This window comes from Haliotis cracherodii, unplaced genomic scaffold, assembly GCF_022045235.1.
Source record: "Haliotis cracherodii isolate W230 unplaced genomic scaffold, xgHalCrac1.p SCAF_12, whole genome shotgun sequence".
NCBI classification, from domain to species: domain Eukaryota; kingdom Metazoa; phylum Mollusca; class Gastropoda; order Lepetellida; family Haliotidae; genus Haliotis; species Haliotis cracherodii.
Window position 1 is genome coordinate 5,634,617 of NW_027266267.1, and position 24,362 is coordinate 5,658,978.

At 38.4% G+C, this 24,362-nt stretch overlaps 2 protein-coding genes across 2 annotated transcripts in view; one reads left to right on the forward strand and one right to left on the reverse strand.

The window, feature by feature from the left end:
- Positions 1-3,400: 3,400 nt before the first annotated feature.
- LOC139456936 (dexamethasone-induced Ras-related protein 1-like) lies at positions 3,401-4,006 on the forward strand. Its single transcript, XM_071238402.1, has one exon. The coding sequence runs from the start codon at positions 3,401-3,403 to the stop codon at positions 4,004-4,006; it is 606 nt and encodes a 201-aa protein (XP_071094503.1).
- Positions 4,007-6,583: 2,577 nt separating this feature from the next.
- The window catches only part of LOC139456937 (salivary glue protein Sgs-3-like), a 39,691-nt gene continuing 21,912 nt past the window's right edge, over positions 6,584-24,362 (reverse strand). Inside the window, exons 3-4 of the mRNA XM_071238403.1 lie at positions 9,015-9,126; positions 6,584-6,659 (exon numbers count right to left, since the gene is read on the reverse strand). Of these exons, the coding sequence (XP_071094504.1) occupies positions 6,584-6,659; positions 9,015-9,126 (188 nt within the window). The remainder of the gene's footprint in view (positions 6,660-9,014; positions 9,127-24,362) is intronic.

Consider the following 24,362-nt stretch of genomic DNA (forward strand, 5'->3'; position numbering starts at 1 on the left):
GCTCTAAATGATGCACAAAATGGGTCCCGGAAGCGTAGATCAACTACGGATCACATTCACTCTGTTTGTTCTTTTATTGAAACTAGAAAATGTATTAAAAAAGACACTTTTTCTGCTTTTATTGACTTTCATAAAGCGTATGAAAGCATTAACAGAGGTGTGCTGTGGGAGAAATTATGTAACATTGGTGTGAAAGGGAAAATGTTTCTAGCACTTCAATCTTTATATGATAATGTGAAATGCAGTGTACGTATTAATGGTATGCTTACACCCTGGTTTAATGTTAATCGTGGTTTAAAACAAGGATGTTTACTTTCGCCAGTTCTGTTTAACTTTTTTATTAATGATTTGCTTGACAAGCTAAATGAAACTGGTATTGGTATTTTTTTTTGGACGATATTACTATTGCAGCCTTAGCATATGCTGATGATCTTATCTTACTTGCAGAATCGGCAGATGATTTGAATCGTCTATTACAGGTTATGAATACATGGTGTGTTGATAATAGTATCTTTATTAATAATGACAAGTCCAAGATTGTACACTTTAGAAATGTAAGTGTTCCAAGAACAACAGCCTTTTTTAATATTGGTAACTCTGTTTTAGACATTGTTGATTGTTATAATTATTTAGGCCTGCTGCTCACGTAACATCTTGACTACAATGCTATGGCAAAAGCAGCAGCTAAATCGGCTAACAGAGCATTAGGTCTTCTTATGTGTAAATATAAGGCAATTGGAGGTATGCAATCCACTACTTATTCAAAATTGTATGATACGATGGTTTGGCCAGTCTTGAGTTATGGGGCATCTATCTGGGGTCATCGTGAAATTTCTTCTGTAAATGCTGTTCACCATCGTGCTTTGAGATTTTTCTTAGGGTTGGGTAAATACGCTCCAAATGTTGCTGTTAATGGAGATATGGGATGGATTCCTCCGATAGTTAGACAGTGGATGTGTATTGTTAGACAGTATTGTCGTTTTACTAAAATGTCCCTTAGATTAAATAAGTATGTTTTTATGTGGTCTGAACGTTATGCTTGTGGACGTGTGAAAAACTGGAATTTTCGTGTGAGGGCAAAGCTGAACGAATGGGGTCTGAATATTTCTGAGAATGTTAGCGTGAAAAGTGTAGTTGTACGTGTGCAAGATATTTGCATGGGAAAGTATGTGTCTGATTGGAATGAACGGTTATGCATGCCTGGCGGAAGAACGGGTAGTAACAAATTACGTACGTATAGAATGTTTAAAGATGGGTATGGATGTGAAAGTTATGTAAGTATGTATATGCCTCGTTCTTACCGCTCTGCCTTCTCCAAATTTAGATCAGGTACTGCTCCTCTGAAGTTGGAAACAGGCAGATATACGAATATGAATGTGAATGAAAGAGTGTGTTTTCAGTGTAAGGAAAGTATTGAAGATGAATGTCATGTATTACTTGATTGCCCTGTGTACGATGATTTGCGTGAAAGTTTATACGAAAAGGTGAGTTTTAGCTATCCCAACTTTCTAGAGTTATGCAATACGGATAAACGTATTGTACTTTTTAAATATTATGTATAATTTACAGCCAAAACCTGCTTTTTAATTCTCCAACGAAGAAAAGATATTTTATATGGCTAGTTACGGGTAGTTTATTTTCATACCCCTTTTACACCAATATGTTTAACATGTACATACTGTGATACTTTTTAAGTCTCTCGTAACCCTTAACGGGTGGCTCACTTTTATGTCCTTTTATACGTATTTATGTAATTATTTCTGCGAGGTGAGACTCAAATAAACAATCTGTCTGTCTGTCTGTCTATATACACTGGTTTGGTTAGAGAATGAACACCAGCGACTACTGTAGGATCAGATCAGACTGTCACATTTGTTCTAAAATGGTGTGGATAGTAGAGGTATAAAACACGCATGGACACGCGTCCCTAAACCTAACAACACGTATAGAAGTGACCAAGATTTGGAGCATCTACATTTTATACAGTCTACATTCTTTCGAGATTATATTAATGAGATTCTTGGATAGCCACAACTTGGTATCATTAGTAATTTCAGCCAATGTTATATAACTTTAAGTTGTGCAAATATATGTAAATATATACATTTATTTTTGTGTTATAGATTTTAAAGAACATCTTGAGGTTTACACTATCGATAAATCTAAGGTTTTTTAGCATTCCAAATTGTTTTCTTTTTGTGGCTGATGTTTCTGCTTGTATTGAAAGGAGATCAAGATAATTTATTAGAAATATAAACTCCCAAATATTTATAGCTGATAACTTCATCCAAGGCCCCGTCTTTATAAAACCATCTCAGGTATAATGGTCTCCCCAACCGTGGCCCAAGCTGAATATTGCTATAAGCCATGTGATCCTACAGTCACTCGTAGCTATCAATGACATTAAAAGACAGCATGTTATGACTTCAACTGATGATATAAATCCAGTTTGCCTTTAGCTTTTAAGCCCTGAAACCGAGTTAAATGCATGTCTTTGTCTATTATTGAAACACCACTTTCAAATATTGGTACAAAACCTAAATTTTGATAATTCGCCTTTTGATTCGCCACATGCTAATAATTTGGATTACAATTTTGAAATCTTTGTCGTGGTGTGTGCCAAGGAACTTCAGAGTGGGTTACTTCATTGCGTGAAAGTATGTGAGACAAGCAGGGTTAATGCCATGGGGATTCTTTAAAACTCATCTGGTCTGAGGTTGTTATTGTGATTTGAAAAATCCGATTGACAAACTAATTCTTTTTATGACTTCTGAAATCGTTTTGGAGGAGCAATATGACACTTAATGTCAACCTATCGTCCCGTTGACTTGGGTTCGATTCCCGAGATGGTTAATCTGCGTGAAGCTCTTTCCTATTGTCCTCCACAGTGACATTGCTGCAATATTTAAAACAAATGCGTTTAACATTCCACTGACTGTTGCTTGGTTACATATACGTTCTCAATACAGGTTATGTTATTGAATGCATTGCTTTGATGACATGGCCATGAAATTTCAAAGGTACAATTTTGAGATGTCAAGATATCGGACACTGTTACAAATATAGCTGACTGTGTGATGAGTCATCCTTTCTGGATCCACATCAAGATCTGGGTTAGAATTGGTCTTCTCTAAGTCTATGATATACACTTATATCGCAACGCCGTGCATCAAAATCGGTTTCGGATAAAATGAGTCTCCATTGCTGGAATCTGATAAAAAGGACTAGCATTAAGGACATTGATTGACAGAATGTTTCTTAACGTCAGTTTAGGTGAGGTGTCAGTATGCATAGCAGCATAAAAATTGAAGGTGTGATAAATACATGAAAATTGCTATAAAATCCCGTGAAACATCTTTCATAAGTCACATTCACTCTATGTGATATCGCTGCAAGTAACATGTTTCACTTTAAGTCAAGACGAGCTGAAGGGGAAGAACACTGCCTGAGAGTGGCGGTCATGGGAAGTGCAGCATGCGGAAAGACGTCGATTATCAACCAGTACCTTCAACAGATCTTTCTGAACAGATATGTTGTAAAGGTCGGAGAGATACACAACAAATCATTGGAGGTTGCAGGGGAAACAATTGATCTAGACATCTGGGACACCTCAGGTGTATACTGCTTTGATGCAGCAAGAAGGAAAGCTCTTCAGATTTGTGATGCATTTTTGTTGGTGTACGCCATGAATGATATTGTGTCCTTTGAGAAAGCCATTGCCCTGCAGAAAGACATTATTGAAACGAGAGGTCCAGTTACCATTGTGTTTGCTGGAACTAAGGCTGATCTCAAGTCCAGCCAATGGTTGGAACAGCAACACCATTTTTCTGATTTTGTGCGTGAAGAGACTTGCTGCACCCTTCATGAAGTATCAGCCAAGACTGGAAGTGGTATCTCCGAAGTGTTTGCAGACATTGCTAAACAATGGAGAAAAGGACAAAAGAAACAAAAGGAATTAAAGGTTGCAAAATGGTTGAAGCGCAATGTGCTCTGTCAGAACATTTAAGATCAATAATTTGATTTAATTTAAGAGCAATTGTATTATCTCTCGTTTGAAGAATAAATCAGATAGAAATTATTTTCTTGTTTCTTATATTTATTTGATGAATATATATATATATATATATATATATATATATATATATAAATATAAATACAAATAAATTGTTCTATATTTTATGATTTATTGATTTCATGTGTTGTAGATAATTGTAGAAATGGAATACACATTTGAGGGTAATGTGTACTGTTGTAAGTGATGCCATTACTTGGCTGGCGAGTCTTTACAATACAGCGTTGCTTCATTGAGAAAGTCCATAGTTGGATGCAGTGATGCTGCTTGCCCGGCGGGCCTTTATAATACAGCGATGTTTTATTGTGAAAGTGTGCATTGTTGGATGCAATGATATTGCTTGGCCGGCGGGCCTTTATAATACAGTGTTGCCTTATGCGTGATGTGTAATTTGTACATTTGTTAAAACTATCATTCTGCTGCAGAGCCCTTATATCACATATCTTCAAAATAAGACCATATATACTAAGCTGAAGAGCTTTGACAATACTGCATATACTATGCGAGTTGAACTGTATATGATAAATTATAAAATTCATTTGTAACACGATGTTCATGAATTGTAGTATTTCTGTTTGGATTTGCATATACATGTCATGAGTATACTGTATACCCTCCAGTAGTTGCTGCTGCATCCGTTGAGGGAACACAGTTCCAGGGTGTTCTTATAAAAGATTTTATATCTGCTTTTACGTGTCGGGCTTCAGCAAAATATAAATATTCATAGCAGATTGCTGAACATGTATGTACAAATGTTGTATAAATGAATATCTTTGTCCTTTACTTTACGCAAATAAATCGCCCTTGTATCACACATGTTAATGGTGTTGTGTCTTGATTAAGTATGTAGGGGAAAAGGAGAAATTCGTGTTTGTATTTCTTTTTTAAATGTTTCGATTGTTTGGGTCAGACTGATTGATGTATTTTTCCTCTTCAAGGAAACTTTACCTGGGAAGCTAACCTTACCGAGTTGAATGAGGATGATTATTTTGGTTTGGTTTGTTGTGTTACGCTGCACTCAGCAATATTCCAGCTATATGACGGCGGTCTGTAAATAATCTAGTCTGGACCAGACAGTCCAGTGATTGACAGCATGAGCATCGATCCACGCAATTGGGATCGATGACATGCCTCAACCAAGTCAGCGAGCCTGACCACCCCATCCCGTTAGTCGCCTTTTACGACAAGCATAGTCGCCTTTTACAGCAAGCAGGGGTTGCTGAAGACTTCTTCTCCCTCGGATCTTCACGGGTCGAATGGTGATGAGGCGCTTTACAATAATGCAAAAGAATGTCATAACTTCTTCTGTTTCATATTATAACTGGAATCTTTATCAACATCTACATAGTTCTTGAATGGTCTTATGAACTATATCCTATGTTACATGAGAACCATAATCGCCCACGACAGGCTGGAAGGGTAATCCTCGCCCTTATTTATTTGACTCAGTGATTATCACTAGCCACTCATCCTCGTTAGATACGTATTAAAATACACTCGTAATTAAAACGGTATCTACTCTTTCAGCAATCTATATGTCTGTTTCCTGCTTTCACACAAAAATCTGTCAGAATTTCTATAGTTATTTTGGAACTGGTTTAAAGTTTTTATTTTCAGTTTTTAGATCTCAACAGCCATCATTCCACCAACATCTGTTTCAATGCAAGTGAACATGGTCCTCTTTTCATGAAACGTTCACCACATTGATGAAACACATCATTAGAATATCAACAGCCTGGTCAATATCTGTGTTCACAATATAAAAGTGCCATTTAGTTTATCTGTGTTTATCATCCAAAACTGGCTCCCACGGGAGATATTGCTTGGATTAGATCAAGCGATATCTACACTGTAGATATCGCTGCAATGAAGTTACATCACAATGCTTTGCAGACCATTGTGACGTCACTGGTTACCATGACGTCACAATCAAATGACATCACTAATGGCTCTGCTACTGAAGCTGTTTGCAATACTTTTTAAGGATTGACTGTGTATTTTTTTCGGTTCATAGAGGTATGAATCGAAAAACCGATGTGCAAACTGTATGAATCCGCGTAGCTTTTATCAACTCGTGTTGATATATTTGATATCAAAAGACACTCGGGTGAGATTCTCTATTTATGCATTCCATGGGTGTAGCTGTATTACGTGTGTTCCATTGTAATCTATTCCACTTGAGGCGTTTGTCGTCATTAGGATTTGCAGCATTTTCACGCAAGGTTTTCACATGCGTAGATGACATCTGAAACAGTGAGACGAAATGATAAATATTAGATGATGCTATGACAGAGCCAATTAAACTTTTTTATGCAAGTCCAATTAGTTTTATTAATTATGTGATGACGATCATTGGATCGTCATGAATGACACCGATATTTATCAAGATGCCGCCTTTTATCAAGGAAACAAGTTATTCCTAATCTCTCGTTTTGACAGGGAATTCTTGGTGTGCTTGTTGTGTGACATGTTTTTATCATCTTCACTAATTCCACTGGTCTTACGATAATTTCATTGAATCTCCTGCTTCATGGTGTTGTATTTGGTAAGTTCTGACAACTCATCCTCAGATATCTTACCATCTTGCCTGTTGAGATATGATCCATTTACAAAGTGTACATTTAGCGTTCTACACAGTTCTAATAGACAGTTATCAAAGTTATTAGCCACACTGTGTTTGGAGCATCTTGGTAGCTTAAAGCCACAAGGGAGATGATTAAATTAGGGAGATGAGTGTCACCTTCATGTACAGTCCATTCATTTCTATATCCTTGTAACTCTAACTCCAACTGACCATGATCAGTAAAAATATTCAGCAATACATTTTCCAGACCAATTATGACATTTGCCGCTTATCCATCTAAATCATGCTTAAATCACTCAGGCAATAGGTAAAACAAGCAGAACAGTAAGCTATTGTCAATATCGGTAGACTTTATATCAAATAACAAACAGTTGCAATTAATTGCGTCGTTGTTTACGAGTGCAGAGTTGCGTCCCTTGGGCACGCCAGAAACCTATGATTGTGGGTTCGAATCCTGGTTCGTCCCGATTATGTTTCTAGGTTTGTCAGCACCATACCCGTGCTCGTGGGTTTCACCGAAGTAGTAAACGTCTGAGACATGCATCACTTCGGGCATTCCTCCCACATTAAGCTGACACGCCGTGATATAACTGGAATTACTGTTAAAAGCGGCATTAAACCCAACTCACTTACTCACTCACTCACGTTGTGTATAAGAATAAAACATGTTTCTAAATCACTGATTTAATTTTCTTTTCATATTTTCCTTAATGGCTCCATATGTATATATCCTTTTAGTGTAACCTAGCATGAAAAAATGTTGGGAGTTGGGTTATGGCAGAAACCCCTTTCCTATGGAATACACGGAAAGCTCTTTAGGATTATATTTAACATGTTGGTTTTATTAAACTATTACTGTTGCTATATACTGTCAGACAACCCTGAAGATCAACAACATTGTAATAATACCTTTTATGAATGTGAAAAACAGTGAAAGTTGACAATTAATGTTTCCAAAACTCGGGTAGTAATTTTGGGATCAGGTCTAGCAAGGAAAAGTAGACATGTTTTTATTAACTTATTAACTTAAAATTGTATATAATTTTGTTCGTTTAGGTGAAAACTTCCACAGAAATCGAAACTACACCTATATTATAAAGGCACTTTGTGACCAAGCCCTGAAAGACATGTTTATTGTGGTTTTGTCTGAGGCCAGAAATCTCCATTTACCCATTACTTGTATGCTTCAATGTTTCAACAGTATGCTGTATAAATGCTGTATATATGCTTATAACGATCTACGGTTATGACGAACTAAAATTAGCAGTCCCTTCGAGTTCGCTATAACCGTAGTTTACTGTACATGCTTTTTGGTGAAACTCTATGGTGACTTCTTGTTTGTGCTAATATTAATAAACACATCATATCCTACTAGTTTAAACTTAATATACTGGGTATAACAGCTTAGCAAACAGGTGTATTAAATATGCATATTCATGTATTGTATCTGTTACAATTATTGTTGACGAAAACGGCTTCTCCTATATGTGGTCGAATCAACGTGTATGTGCTCGACAATGGCAATCTTCTACAGATTTTCAACGTTTGAATGATCAATACATTGCATTGGCAGGCCGACCAGACAACCTCACATAAAGACTATTTATATAAATACCCAACTGTTAATATTAATTAACACCTCATATCCTACTGGTTGAAACTTGTCACAAGTGTTAATAAAAATATATTGTGTATAACAGCTAAGCAAATAGGTGTGTTAATTATGCATATTCATGGATTGTATGCTTCTCCTGTATGTGGTATAACCCACGTGTATGTGTATCCACGTGTATGTGTATCCACGTGTACGTTTTCAATCACATAAAGGCTATTTATATAAATACCTAACTGCTAGCCAAGTCCCAACTGGAAGAAACATTTGTTCACTGACACGTCACATGATAATGATTAAAACGGCTTGACCAATAATGCATAAAGATCGCTTTTCACCTTTTTGAATTCTTGTCTCCTATTAAATAAATGCATTTAACTGTTTCTTTCTATTTCTTAGATTGAGTGTGAATTAACTAGTAAGAAGGATATAATTGTTGTAACACCAGGGCAACCAGTAATATTTGCTAATGGATTTCTTCTTGCATTTCTTCTCTCCACCTAGTACCTACAAGAGAGAGTTTTAGCAAGTCAATAAGAAAGACAGAAATATGTCAGACACAAATATGATATATATTATGTGTACAGTAAACACAAATATTATACAAATGCGTTCAGAACAATAAGTTACAAATTTACAGTTTTCACCCAGCAGATATGTTTGGCCTGAGACATCAAAATGTCAGAACGCCACGTTTGTGGAGCGTGTCTCAAAGGAAACCCCACAGTCTCTGAGAAGGCCCTTACAAACGCCATGGCTGTTGTTTAGTTGCCTTGAGGCAAGCTACCCTCACTCGAGCCTCATCAATGAGATTCCTCTCCAGGACATCCATTATTCTACGCAGGAGCTGCAGCTCATCTAGGACGAAATTATACAAATCAAGATGATGCACCCCTGTCAGTCTTGTGTACCTTACACCAGGGACAAACGTAGTTACTGTCGAACCGCCCAGACCCAGCACAATTTGGAGCATTTTCATCTCTGCGCCAAATTACAGTTTCAATTTGAAGTTCCATTGATTTCCAATTCTTTTTCAATCTCCTTGCAAAGCATGAGTCCACAATGTGAAATGACACAACGACAAAGTTTGAAATACGACAGACACGTGTGCCATCTGTTTCCGACGTAACTGTAATTGGTTTGCTTTCTGTGATTTCCGAAATGTAGGAAGGAACACGTCGTAGGAAGAAACACGTTTTATTAAAAACTTATATAAGCACCTTGGACATTTCCTGGCGTCCTTCGATTTTTCAAACGCTGACGTCAGCCCTCTTCTATATTCAGAAATAGTCTTTTTTTCTGGGAAGATACTTCACAAGTTGTGCTATTTCTTGATAAGAAGCATCAATTTGTCCAGAACAAAACCGATCATTTGTATCATGTCAGTTTCACTATCAAAAGCTGTACTCAAAGATAAATTCAAATCTGTCTCATTAGCAGAGGTAATTTCTGAGGATGTCGGGTTGAATCCAAGTGTCTTCAGGAAACCTAATGCTGTAACAACGTCTCTTAAGGACATTGTCTGGTGTCTTATACTTTTGAGATCTACTTAACTCAGCAAAGGGTTTTCTTGATCTTGGTGTTTCTTGGTACTGGTTAGCAACAGGGGGGTTATTGACTTAATGAACCATTGTTGTCAATAATTACACACGATATAAGCTTGGAAAACATAGGTTTAAGCACATCAAAAGTTCACCCTGCTATTCTATTCTTCGTAAATACACACAATAGAAGAAAATCCTGTACAACAGTTCGGCAAAATCAGTAAATGCTGCTGATAAATATTTCTGGCTAACTGAGTTTAGAATAGATATATACTAAACCAAATTAAAAACTTCACAATCCTAAAATTATAACATTTTGACCAGTTATCATTGTGGGCCCTTATTGTGTATTTAAACAGTAATGGCCACGTATTGTCTTCAGATAACACCCGTTTTTGTGCAGGTGAATCGATCAAAATCATGTGCACAGCACTATAGTGGCAAAAGTGGTTTTTCACGTGCAACTGGTCACGTGGCCATAATACCGCACGTGTTTTCAGCCATACTTGTTAGCAGTCATTAACAAAAAAGAAAAACACAAGAAAACAACACTCTTTACGGCCATTTGTCATGCCACGCCTTTCAAATGTGCAACGTGAACGTGCCATCGGCATGTTGCAGACGGGAACGTACGTATCTGAAGTCGCAAGGACGATGGGTTGTAGTCGACGGACTGTTTATGATTTACAGACGCGTCTACAGCAAACGGGTACCACCGCTGATCGCCCTCGGCCAGGTCGACCACGTGTGACGTCACATGCAGAAGATCGTCAGATTGTCTTACGTCACCTCCGTAACGGATTTTTGACGGCTACATCAACCAGAAATGAACTGTTTAGGGGTAGACTGACTGAGTGCGCTAACTGTTCGAGAGAGGCAACGGTGTCACAGCAGCTCGGTACATTCATCAAGTCTTGAGACCACACGCCATACCTCATTTAGCACTTCGCCATAACCACGAGTTTCAGCATGATAACGCCTGTGCCCACACTGCGAGAGCAACAAGAGACTTCCTCCAGCAGAATGGCATCTGAACCATGCAGTGGCCTGCCCTCAGTCCCGATTTAAATCCCATTGAGCACAAGTGGGACGAGATTCAAAGACAACTGAATGACGTCCAACCAAGGCCGACAACTGCAGATGAACTGCGTCAGGCGTTCCTCAGAGTTCCAGCCTCTCAAGTGCCTATGGCCTTCATCAGCCGTCTCATCCATTCCATGTATCGACGTTGCACGGCAGTCATCAATGCACATGATGGACAAACGAGATACTGACTTTTGATGGCATTTTCTCAGAGACTTGTGTTGTGTTTCACTTTAAGAACATCTGACACTTTAATGTCAACCTTTATGATCAGTTTTGCCAAGTTTCATCTTTTTAATATGTCTCACATGATATAGATAGCAGAACATTTCCTGTTCATTTATATCATTTGTCTCTTCTCTATGTAAATAGGGGGCGGTCGGGTAGCCTAGTGGTTAAAGCGCTGGCTCGTCACGCCGAAGACCGGGGTTCGATTCCCGACATGGGTACAATGTGTGAAGCCCATTTCTGGTGTCTCCCGCCGTGATATTGCTGGAAAATTGCTAAAAGCTGCGTAAAACCATCCTTACTCACTCTATCTAAATATGAGTTTGACCCAGCAGGAATCATGTAATTAAAGCAGAACAGTAAGCTTTTGTTAAAAATTGATATACATCTAATCAAACAATAAACAGATGTAATTACTTGCGTCCTTATGTACACGAAAAAAAAGCATAAACAGTGTGCCTCCCACTTTTCTTTAAAGTTACCCACGTACAAAAGGTCACCTACTCAATAGTATAGACGATGGGGGTATGGACGTGTGGACCAGGTCAAGCTCCTGACAATGCTCCCATAACAAGTCCAATTAGTTTTATTAATTATGTGATGACGATCATTGGATCGTCATGAATGACACCGATATTTATCAAGATGCCGCCTTTTATCAAGAAACAAGTTATTCCTAATCTCTCGTTTTGACAGGGAATTCTTGGTGTGCTTGTTGTGTGCCCTTGGTTTTATCATCTTCACTAATTCCACTGGTCTTACGATAATTTCATTGAATCTCCTGCTTCATGGTGTGGTATTTGGTAAGTTCTGACAACACTAAACGAAACTCTTCCTCAGATGTCTTACCATTAGCTTGGCCTGTTGAGATATGATCCTCAATGTTTTAATGTTTTCTTTTGCATCCGGCGAGAAATATATGTAAGAGCTGTTCCGTCAACGTCAGATACTCATGCTGGTACTCCCATGCCAAGTAAGAAGGTGCAGCGATTAAAGTTGATAATGAACTAACGCCAGCTACCCAAAGACCCATGCTAGTAACTGAAAGACCAGTATCATTTCCATCAAGTGTTCTATGATTCAATTCGAGAACCAAATTCCTTCTCCTGCTGCTGTTTAATTTCACTTATTTGTTGTAATCAAAATCCATCAACAGTATGCATCTTATCAGATATTTCATCGAATGCAAGACACAAATCCATATATATAATACGAGAGCTGGTCAAAAAGTTCAAAGCCTGACTAACTTTCAACTATTGGCCATAACAAAGTGAACTGGTGACTGCAGTACATTGTTTGCATAATTCATTGCAAGTGTATTTGGGCTTTTGAGGCCGTTTGTATATTAGTGAGAGCCAGTTGAACGTGATAGGTGTCCAAATGAACACTGAAAAAGTACTGCATAACACAAGTGTATGGGGATAGGTACCCGAGACAGACCTAGGTCTGGACGGCCCAGTGCATTAGCTACTTCAGTTGCATCGTTTGATGTTAATGGTTCAGCCTCTTTGTACCGACTAGCTGCTTATACTACACTGAAAACATATTGATATGTTTTACGTCTAACCTTATCATGCAGAAGAAACAAGAGTTCGGTCTGATGAACTGTATTAGTTATGGAAATATCAAACCTTTTCATCTGTATATATCATGGGGAAGGGAAGTTTATTTGCCATTGTGCTTGTTTCTTTAACCAATCCTTGGCAACATCTTTAGATACCTTAGCCAACTATCGCCTTGAGTCCGCATCCACCGTGTCTGTACTGTTCACACATCCAGAAAATATAACGGATTTTGACCCCCTTGGACCCTGCCTAGTCTCCCAGATTGCTGTTATTCATAAGGTGGCTGTAGGTTGATTTAGCACTGTTAGAATTGACGGCATGTGAACTAAAATAGCTAATTATCCGTGTGTAGTGACGCATACCGAGAATAATCAACACCGATTTTTTTCTCCCCAGTCTGTAACCTTTGCTCTAAAGTCTCGTTGTTCATCACGTATCACCTGCCATCATCAACACCTTGACCTTGAGTGTACCTAGAAGCAACTATCATACTAGTGGACGAACAACGTGGATTTCACACTTTTTACATTGTGAAAATATAACGCATTTTGACCCCCTTGGACTGCCTCCCAGAATGCCGTGATTCATAAGGTGATCATCACTATTAGAACTGACGGCATGTGAACTAAACTTGTTAATTATCCGTGTGTGGTGACGCATACCGAGAATAATCAACACCGATTTTGATCTCCCCAATCTGTAACCTAAGTCTCGTTGTTAATCACGTATCACCTGCCATCATCAACACCTGTACCTTGAGTTATATCAATGTATGGTGGTCTGTGTTATATCACTGTAAGATGGTTTGTGTTATATCACTGTATGATGGTATGTATGATATCACTGTATGATGGTTTGTGTTCCATGACAGTATGATGATCTGTGTTATGTCAGTACTAGTGTATGATGGTATATGTTATATCACTGTATGATGGTATGTATGATATCACTGTATGATGGTCTGTCTTACATGACTGTATGATGGTCTGTGTTATATCACTGTATGATGACCTGTGTTATGTCAGTGTATGATGGTATGTGTTATCTCACTGTATGATGGTCATTGTTATATTACTGTATGATGATCTGAGTTATATCACTGTATTATGGTATGTGTTATGTCAGTGTGTGATGGCATGTGTTATATCACTTTATGATGGTCCGTGTTATATCACTGTATGGTCGTATGTGTTATATCACTGTATGATGGTATGTGTTATATTACTGTATGATGGTATGTGTTATATGACTGTAAAATGGTATGTGTTATGTCACTGAATGATGGTATGTGTTATATGACTGTATGACGGTCTGTCTAAATCACTGTATGATCCTCAGTGTAATATGACTGTACGATGGTCTGTCTAAATCACTATATGATGCTCAGTGTAATATGACTGTACGATGGTCTGTGTTATATCCCGTTATGATGGTCTGGGTTATGTCACTGTATGATGGTATGTGTTATATCACTGTATGATGGCATGTGTTATATGACTGTAAAATGGTATGTGTTATGTCAGTGTATGATGGTATTTGTAATATGAGTGTATGACGGTCTGTCTAAATCACTGGATGATTCTCAGTGTAATATGACTGTATTATGGTCTGTGTTATATCTCGTTATGAAGGTCTGTGTTATATCAGTGTATGATGGTCTGTGTTATATTACCGTATGATGGTATATGTTACATGACTGTATGATGGTATGTGTTATATCAGTGTACGATGGTCTGTGTTATATTACTGTATGACGGTATGTATTATATCACTGTATGATGGTATGTGTTATATAACTGTATGATGGTCAGTGTTATGTCAGTGTATGATCGTATTTGTTATATCACTGTATGATGGTCTGTGTTATATGACTGTATGTGTTATATCACTGTATGATCATATGTGTTACATGACTGTATGATGATATGTGTTATAGTACTGTATGATGGTATGTTTTATATCACTGTGTGATGGTCTGTGTTACATCACTGTATGATTGTCTGTGTTATATCACTGTATGATGATCTGTGTTATATCACTCTACGATGGCATGTGTTATATCACTGTATGATTGTCTGTTTTTTTTAACTGTATGATGGTATGTGTTATACCACGGTATGATGGTCTGTGTTATATCAATGTATTATGGTATGTGTTATATCACTGTATGATGGTCTGTGTTATGTCAGTGTATGATGGTCTCTGTTATATCACTGTATGATGGTATGTGTTACATGACTGTATGATGGTATGTGTTATATCAGTGTACGATGGTCTGTGTTATATTACTGTATGACGGTATGTATTATATCACTGAATGATGGTATGTGTTATATAACTGTATGATGGCCAGTGTTATGTCAGTGTATGATCGTATTTGTTATATCACTGTATGATGGTCTGTGTTATATGACTGTATGTGTTATATCACTGTATGATCATATGTGTTACATGACTGTATGATGATATGTGTTATAGTATTGTATGATGGTATGTTTTATATCACTGTGTGATGGTCTGTGTTACATCACTGTATGATTGTCTGTGTTATATCACTGTATGATGATCTGTGTTATATCACTCTACGATGGCATGTGTTATATCACTGTATGATTGTCTGTTTTTTTAAACTGTATGATGGTATGTGTTATACCACGGTATGATGGTCTGTGTTATATGAATGTATTATGGTATGTGTTATATCACTGTATGATGGTCTGTGTTATGTCAGTGTATGATGGTCTCTGTTATATCACTGTATGATGGTCTGTGTTATATTACTGTATGATGGTCTGTGTTATGTCACTGTATGATGGTATGTGTTATACCACTGTATGATGGTCTGTATTATGTCACTGTATGATGGTTTGTGTTATGTCACTGTATGATGGTATGTGTTAAACCACTGTATGATGGTCTGTGTTACATGACTGTATGATGGTATGTAGTATATCACTGCATGATGGTCTGTGTTATATCACTGCATGATGATCTGTGTTATATCACTGTTCGATGGTATGTGTTACATCTCTGTATAATGGTCTGTGTCATGATGGTATGTCTTATATCAATGTATGATGGTCTGTGTTATATAACTCTATGATGGTATGTGTTATATCATTGTATGATGATCTGTGTTATGTCAGTGTATGATTTATTGTGTTATATCACTGTATGATGGTCTATGTTATACTACTGTATGATGGTCTGTCTGATATCACTGTATGATAGTCTGTGTTATGTCAGTGTATGATGGTATGTGTTATATGAATGTATGGTGATATGTGTTATATCACTGTATGATGGTATGTGTTATATCACTGTATGACGGTCTGTCTAAATCACCATATGGTGGTATGTTTTATATCACTGTATGATGGTCTGTGTTTTATAACTGTATGATGGTATGTGTTATATCACTGTATTATAGTTTGTGTTATATCACTGTATGATGGTCTGTGTTATGTCAGTGTATGATTGTTTGTGTTATACCAGTGTATGATGGTCTGTGTTATATTACTGTATGGTGGTGTGTGTTATATCACTGCATGATCATCTGTATTATATGACTGCATGATGGTATGTGTTACATCTCTGTATGATGGTCTGTGTCGTGGTGGTCTTGTTATATGACTGTATGATGATATGTGTTATATCAGTGTATGATGGTATGTGTTATATGACTGTAAAATGGTATGTGTTATATCACTTTTCGATGGTATGTGTTACATCTCTGTATGATGGTCTGTGTCGTGGTGGTCTTGTTATATGACTGTATGATGGTATGTGTTATGTCACTGTATGATTGTATGTGTCATGGTGTTCTTGTTATATCACTGTATGATGGCATGTGTTATATGACTGTAAAATGGTATGTGTTATGTCACTGTATGATGGTATGTGTTATATGAGTGTATGACGGTCTGTCTAAATCACTGTATGATGCTCAGTGTAATATGACTGCACGATGGTCTGTGTTATATCAGTGTATGATGGTCTGTGTTATATTACTGTATGATGGCATGAGTTATATGACTGTAAAATGGTATGTGTTATGTCAATGTATGATGGTATGTGTTATATGACTGTATGACGGTCTGTCTAAATCACTGTATGATGCTCAGTGTAATATGACTGTACAATGGTCTCTGTTATATCAGTGTATGATGGTCTGTGTTATATTACTGTATGATGGTATGTGTTACATGACTGTATGAAGGTATGTGTTATATCACTGTATTATGGTCTGTGTTATATAATATTAATTGAATTTTTCATAATTGTAACATTTCTTGAAAGAATGAGGGTATTTTATAAGAAATGATGAGCAATGTGATCCCATCACTGAAAGTGTCATGTTTCTCAACTGATGTGTGCAACACGTGTATTAGCCTTGCGTCCATCTACTCTACACATTACCCCAATGTCAGGCAGTGGGTTCGCTCAATTTGTATGCAATCCTGAGCCTGTATGACATCCAGGAGTGCTAAGCAATGGTCATGTGTCTCTATGACACAATTTGTATGCAATACTGAGCCTGTATGACATCCAGGAGTGGTAAGCAATGGCCATGTGTCTCTCTGACACAACTTGTATGCAATACTGAGCCTTTATGACATCCAGGAGTGGTTAGCAATGGCCATGTGTCTCTATGACACAATTTGTATGCAATACTGAGCCTGTATGACATCCAGGAGTGGTTAGCAATGGCCATGTGTCTCTCTGACACAATTTGTATGCAATACTGAGCCTGTATGACATCCAGGAGTGGTAAGCAATGGTCATGTGTCTGTCTAACACAATTTGTATGCAATACTGAGCCTGTATGACATCCAGGAGTGGTAAGCAATGGCCATGTGTCTCTATGACACGACAAACCATCCTTACCTACCACTCAAAGAAGATTAAGAACACCTGGCTTTTTCTGGCTGGTAATCTGTCATGGCTCACAGGGTTTTTACCACACAGCCTGCCAATTGTGGGTGTTCTTTAACACAGTAGTATACTTACATGGGTGATGGAGGAATACCTGGCAAACTTGTGATCTACTGACAATACGAAGTCACAGAAACCTCGGAGCAATAGGGTCTGTTTGTTTGCTTGTTCCCTGTACTGGGTTCCACTCATAACCATCAAGTTACGTTGTGGAGAACTTTCTTATTGATGGTAACTTCTTTATATGCAGAGAACAGTTATGGGGGTTACAGAGTGTTATGTTTTAACACATTTGTTAAAGTCAAAGTGTTAACTTATCGTACGTGTTCATGCAGTTTGGGACTTCAAATATTTCAGTGCCTGTTTAGTTTCTGTTTTCTGTTTCAGCTAAATAGCATCAAGAAATCCCTAGAAATAAACAGAATAATATTAAAACATCATAGTTACGCCAGACCTTTTTTTTGTTTTTTGTTTGTTAAATCATTTTGAAGTTTATTTAAAATGAAAATATAAATAATGTTTTTGTTTGATAGGCATTACTTAGAAGTTGACGGATGACAAGATAGACACAATATTTTTATGGATAACAACTTCTTTAATACTGTGAAAAGCGACGTTTCGGTATAGATCCTTATACCGTTGTCAAGCAAGACTGAATGAGGGACTGACTGACTGATATAGAAGATTGAAAGTGCGCTTTTCGACTGCAGCGTATTTCGTACACGGGCCTGGCCGGACCATTTAGCGTATTCCAAGAAGGGTGAAAGTGGTGTGTGCAACCCAAGAGGGTTTTTTTAGGGGCTGCTTATATTGATTTTTTAAAATTTTTAAATTCGGAATAAATGCCGAGGTGGGTGGAGGAGGGAACTAAGGGAGCCTGGTGAGGTGGGTGTTTGTATGTTTATTGGATTTTGGATTGGTAGATTAATTAGTTTTTAGATGCGCTTAATTAGGTCTGTTTTGATTAGGAATACGCCTAGGGCCTTGAAGTTTTCTAGTTTATTTTGAGGGTTTAGTATTTCATCTAGAGTAGGAACCTTATTTAGATTGAGGTTGGTTTGTAGTGTGGTTCTGTGTGTTTGGTAGTGGGTGCAGTGGATGAGTGCATGTTCTGTGGTTTCGGGTTGTTTGCAGTGGGGGCAGTTGCCTGTGGTGTGTCTTTTAAGTTGTTGTAGGTGGTTATTTAGGTTAGTGTGTCCTGTTTGGGGTTTTGTGATTAATCTGTCAATTCTTTTAGAGGGGTGTAGGATTTTAGGTTTGGCTAGTGGTTTTCTGAGCACTTTTTTGATTTGGCTATTTGAGTTTTGATATTGATTATGCCATTTTGTGGTTCTTTTTTGTTTGTTTACACTTTTAATTTTTTATTTTGAGATGGGTAGGTTTAGGCTTATTTCTGGTATTTTGAGGGATAGTTTAGCTGCTTTATCGGCGCTTTTGTTGCCGTAAATTCCTACGTGGGCGGGGATCCACAAGAAGGTTATTTGTTTGCCTGCTTTTGTTAGGTCGTTGGAGCTTTTAAGTATTTGATTTATTAATTTATGTCGTTTTTTGATAATTTTGTTTTGGAGGGCTTGTAGTCCACTAAGGGAGTCAGTGAGAATTAGGATTTATTTGTTGTTTTTAGATTTTTGGTTATACAGGGCTGAGGCCATGCCCATAAGTTTGGCCGTGAATATAGATTGTTTGTTAGGGAGTCGGTAAGATTGTGTGGATATAACTGGTTGTGTGGTATGGACTCCGAAACCTGTGTGGTTGGAGACCGGGTCTGAAGATCTGTCAGTGTATATGTGACACCAATTTGGCCAATTTTCGTGTGTGGTGGTTTTAGCTATGTTTGGGTCGGTTTGTTTATTTATTTGGTTAGCTAGCGTTGTGTCTATTTGGGGTATTTTGAGTTTAGGGGTGAAGATATTTGATTTTTTGCAGTTTTGTTTAAGATTTTGAGTTTGGTGTTCATTGAGGTAGTTAGTTATTCTTTGGGATATTGGGGTGAGTAAGGGGTGTTTGCGAGCTAGAGCTTGGTTTCTTGGGCTAATGTTTTGGTTAAATAGGTTTTGGATGAGAGGGTTTGTTTGGGACGCGGCCAGAAATTAAGGCTTAGATGTTCCCTGCGTAGACTTAGTGGCATTTCTCCTGTAAGGGCCTGAAGTGAGGTGTAGGAGGTGCCATGTTGGGTGCGTGTAATTAGTTTAAGGGCTTGGTATTGTATTGAGTCAAGTTTTTTAGATAGAGAGTTGTTTAGGGTATTGTATATGGCGCAGCCGTAGTCTAGTTTTGATCTAATTAGTGTTGTATATAGTGAGAGGAGGGTATCTTTGGAGGCTCCCCAGTTAGAGCCGGTGAGACATCTTAATGTGTTAAGGTCTTTGCTGCATCTAGTTTTTAGGTTTTGGACGTGAGCCTCCCAGGTGAGGTGTTGATCGAAAATAAGTCCTAAGAATTTGGTTTGTTTTTGGAATTTGATTGTTTAGTTGTTTAGCTGGAGGATTGGGTAGGCAGGTTTCATGTTTTTATGTTTGAATACTACTCCTGTTGTTTTATCTGAGTTAAGGGAGAAGCCCCATTTGTCTGTCCATTGTTGTATTTTATCTAGAGATTTTTTGATCAATTTTTCTGCCATTTTAATGCTTTTAGTGCGGTTCCATAGGGCACCGTCATCCGCGAATTTTGAAGTATTTAGTTTAGGGAATAAGCCCTCGAATAGATCATTTATCATTATATTGAAGAGGGTTGGGCTGAGGATGCTGCCCTGGGGAGTGCCATTTTCTAGGGGACACTGGTCCGATAGCGTATGGTCTATACCCACGGTAATTTTGCGATTGTTTAGGAAATCTTGGATGAAGTTTATTATTTAGCCTTTTAGTCCTATTTTTTTAGTTTTTGTATTAGCCGTGGTGCCATACCATATCGAAAGCTTTAGAGAAGCCGAGGAATATGCCTAGGGTGTATTGCTTGTTTAGATGTCCTGTTTTTATATCCTGTTCTAGTCGGGCAAGGTTATCGAGAGTTGATCGGCCAGGAGTGAAGCCGCTTTGGTCGGGGTTTATGATGTTGTTTTGGTCTAGGTAGTGCTGTAGCCTATTGTTAGTCATAAGTTCCATTATTTTGCAGAGATTTGAGGTTAGGGAGATGGGCCTATAGGAGTTTGCCTGATCTGCTGGTTTATTTGGTTTAGGTATTGGGATTACTAGAGCTTCCTTCCATGAGGATGGGACCTGTCCGTTTAGGTAGACTAGGTTGTATAGTTTAAGTAAAGTTTGGAGTAGTTTGGTAGGTAAGTGTTTGATTATTTGGTAAGAGGGGAGGTCTAGGCCAGGGGCTGTTCCTTTTTTTTCTATTGTTTAGTACGTGATTTAGTTCTTCTATGGTGTAAGGTTGATTTATTTCTAGGTTGTCTTGTCTGTTTTCTTTGGAGAATTTGGTTTCTTTATTTAGTTTATCTTGGAATTTCTTACTGAAGTTACTGTTGCTAGTAACTTTAGAGAAGTGTTTGGCTAGGTTGTTGGCCTTTTGGGTGGGGTTAGTTGAGTTGTTTATATCGGGGCTTTTTTTGTGCCGTTTGATGCCTCTGATGGCGTGAATTTTGCGCTACACCTTCCTATCGTCGGTGTGGTGGTTTAGCTCCTCATAGAATATTTTCCAGTTTTGGGTTTTAGCAGTTTTAACTAGGTTTTGGACTTGGTGGTTAAGTTCATGAGCTGTTTTGAGATGAGAGGGGTCTCGTTTAGCTCTGTTGAAAGCTGATTTGCGTTTTAGTCTAGTTAGCTCTATTTCCTCATTCCACCAAGGGACAGTGGGTTTTCCTGGGTTGGATGATTTGAAGGGGATTGCGGATTTGGCTGCGTTGATTATGAAGTTAGTTAGGTTTTGACAGAATGTTTCGGGGTCTGTTGTTTCTAAATCGTTTAGATTAGCTTCGTTGCATAATTCTTGGAATTGGTCCCAGTTGGCGTTTTTGTACTGAAATTTAGGTTCCTGTTTAGGGGTTTGATTTGGTATTTTTATATTTCCTAGGGTTATATTTATGGGAAAGTGGTCGCTGCCTAGAGGTACTGGGTGGACGTCCCACATCAGACTTTGTGCTAAGTCTGGCGTACATATTGTTAAGTCGATAGCCGACATGGTGTGGTGGATTTTGTCGTATCTAGTTGGTTGGTTATTGTTTAATAGTATTAGGTCATTTTTTTCGATCCACTCTGATATTAGTTGTCCATGGTTGTCTAGTTTATCTGCAATGCCCCAGGTAGGATAATGGGCATTGAAGTCTCCTAGGAAGATGGTTGATTTATTTCCTAATTGATAAAGGATATCTAGGTCTGTATCTTTAATTGGTTTTAGTGTTGAGTGATAGATGTTAATGATTTTTATTTTTTGGTTATTGATGGTGACTTGGATACCATTAGCTTCTAGATTAGGAGTGTTTACTTTAACTTCCTCGTAGTTAATATCCTCTCTAACGTAAATGATTAGACCTCATCCTGTTCTGCCTGGGATGGTTTTGGACCTGTCGGTTCTTACTGCGTTATAATTTGGTAGGTTGAATTTAGTTTTATGTGAGAATTTGGTTTCTTGAATACAAGCTACATGGGGACCTTTATCTATTTTGAATTTAGCTTTAAGTTCAGAACCATGGCCGGCGAGGCCATTGGCATTCCATTGAAAAATGTTTAGGCCTTCCATTGGGAAACTGGGTGGATTTATGTTTGGTTTAGGCTTGGTTTAGGTATTTACTTTAAAAGGTTATTAAGGTTGCTGCTGAAACGGTCGAAAGTGGTGGTGACTAGTTTTAGTTTATGTGCTCCACCAAAGAAGGCTTTGGAGCTGGCTTCTGGATTAGATTGCTTTAACATGTAAGCTAGTAGGAGGACTAAGTTGTTTAGTTTTTTGCTTGCTACGTTTTGGGTGAGTTTTTTTCTATAGCTTTTGTTTTTTGGGGCTGACAAGGTAAGATCGTTTATTTCCTCTGAGGATGTGTACTCGTCCTCTTCGGTTAAGTTATCTTTAGTTTGGTCACTCTCTTCGGTGGTGGGTTGCACGCGGGGTTTGGGTGAGAGAGTCTGAGTGGTTTCTGTAGTTTCCCTGTTGACTGGATGTTCGGGGGGTGCCTGTAGGTTTTGGAGTGTTGTTGCCCTTGTGGCTGTGATGGCTTGTGTTGGTACTGGTTGTGTGGTGGTCGTTGTGCGTTGGGTTTTGCTTGCGGGTGTAGATGTGGTAATTGAAGGGTGAGAGGAGGGGAGGGTGAGAGTGTGAGTTTGTGGGATGTGTGGGGTGTTTGTTTCATTTGCGATATATGCGTCTCGCTGATTTTGGTCCCATACGGAGATTGGGTGTACTGTTTTGCGTGCGTTAGTGTTGTTGTTTGGGGGTGGTGTTGGTAGTAGTTGTTTGTATGCTTGCGGTGTGGGTTTTTTGGTTTGGATTTTGGCCGTGTTTATGTCTATATGTCTGTTGGCCTGTTGGGTGAGTGATAGTCTGTGGGGGCATTGGTTCGAGAGTCAGTTTCCCTTGGGTGCACTCGAATAATTCCCCTAGTGTATATCTGCCAGTTAGGTTTAGAGCTATTTATCCTGAATTGGAATATTTGTTTAATTTTAGTTGCTGCTATGTAGGATTCCTGATTTGGGAAGATTATCTGATATCCTTTGAAGCTACGTTTGATGTTAGATGTACTGAGGGGGTGGCCGAAAAAAAGTAGAGGGCCCACGTGGTGATGAGGGCTGCGGGTGAGAGGGTGTGTGAGGTAGGTGATGCCGATGCGTCTAGTTTGCGTTTTGCAGTTGCATGCTTGGGGAGGTGGGGTGCTGGGTTGAGTTTCCATGTAGGAGGCTTGAGGGTCTTCATCGCCGTAGCCTGTGGGAATGAGTGAGGGTGTTGCCCTGTCGGAGGTGCTGTGCGCCTCCGCAGGTGTAGGGGATGTAATGCCAGAGATTTCGCTTATCTCGATTTGTCTTTGGTCTGCCATGCTGGGATTGGGTGTATAGGATGTGTGTGTGAGTTGTGGTGTTTGAGGTGAGGGGTTGTGGATGGAGTGTTTTGGAAGGGGTGAGTAGTGTTTGCGGTGTTTTGGTTGTTTTGGGTTTGTGAGTTGTTTAAAGCTTTAAGAGTTTAGTTAGAGGGCTTGTGTTTTAATTTGAAGTGTTTGAGTTTGTTTAGGTGGGATTTGTGAGTGTAGTTTAGGTGGGATTTGTGAGTGTAGTTTTAGGTTTGGGCTTGGGTGTGAGCGTTGTTTAGGAGGTGTAGGTTGTTGTGACTGGATGGGTGAGTGGTTATATAATTACCTTTGAAGTTCTCCTTACTAAAACCACACAATCCTTCCGACTCCCAAATAACCAATCAATATTCACGGCAGAACTAATAGGCATGGCCTCAGCCCTCCACAATCAAGAATCCAAAAACCACCAAAAAATACTAATACTTACTGACTCCCTAAGTGGACTACAAGCCCTCCAAAACAAAAATACCAAAAACCGACCTAAATTAATAAATCAAATACTTAAAAGCTCCAACGACCTAACTAAGGCAGGCAAACAAATAACCTTCTTGTGAATACCCGCCCACGTAGGAATATACGGTAATGAAAACGCCGATAAAGCAGCTAAACTATCCCTCAAAATCCCAGAAATAAGCTTAAACTTACCCATCTCAAAATCAGAAATTAAAAGTGTAAACAAACAAAAAATCACAAAAAATGGCATAACCTATATCTAAACTCAAATAGCCAAATCAAAAGAGTGCTCAG

Bases quoted from the DNA above. Each gene is read 5' to 3' on its own strand.
- LOC139456936 (XM_071238402.1), top strand. From the start codon at position 3,401: ATGTTTCACTTTAAGTCAAGACGAGCTGAAGGGGAAGAACACTGCCTG.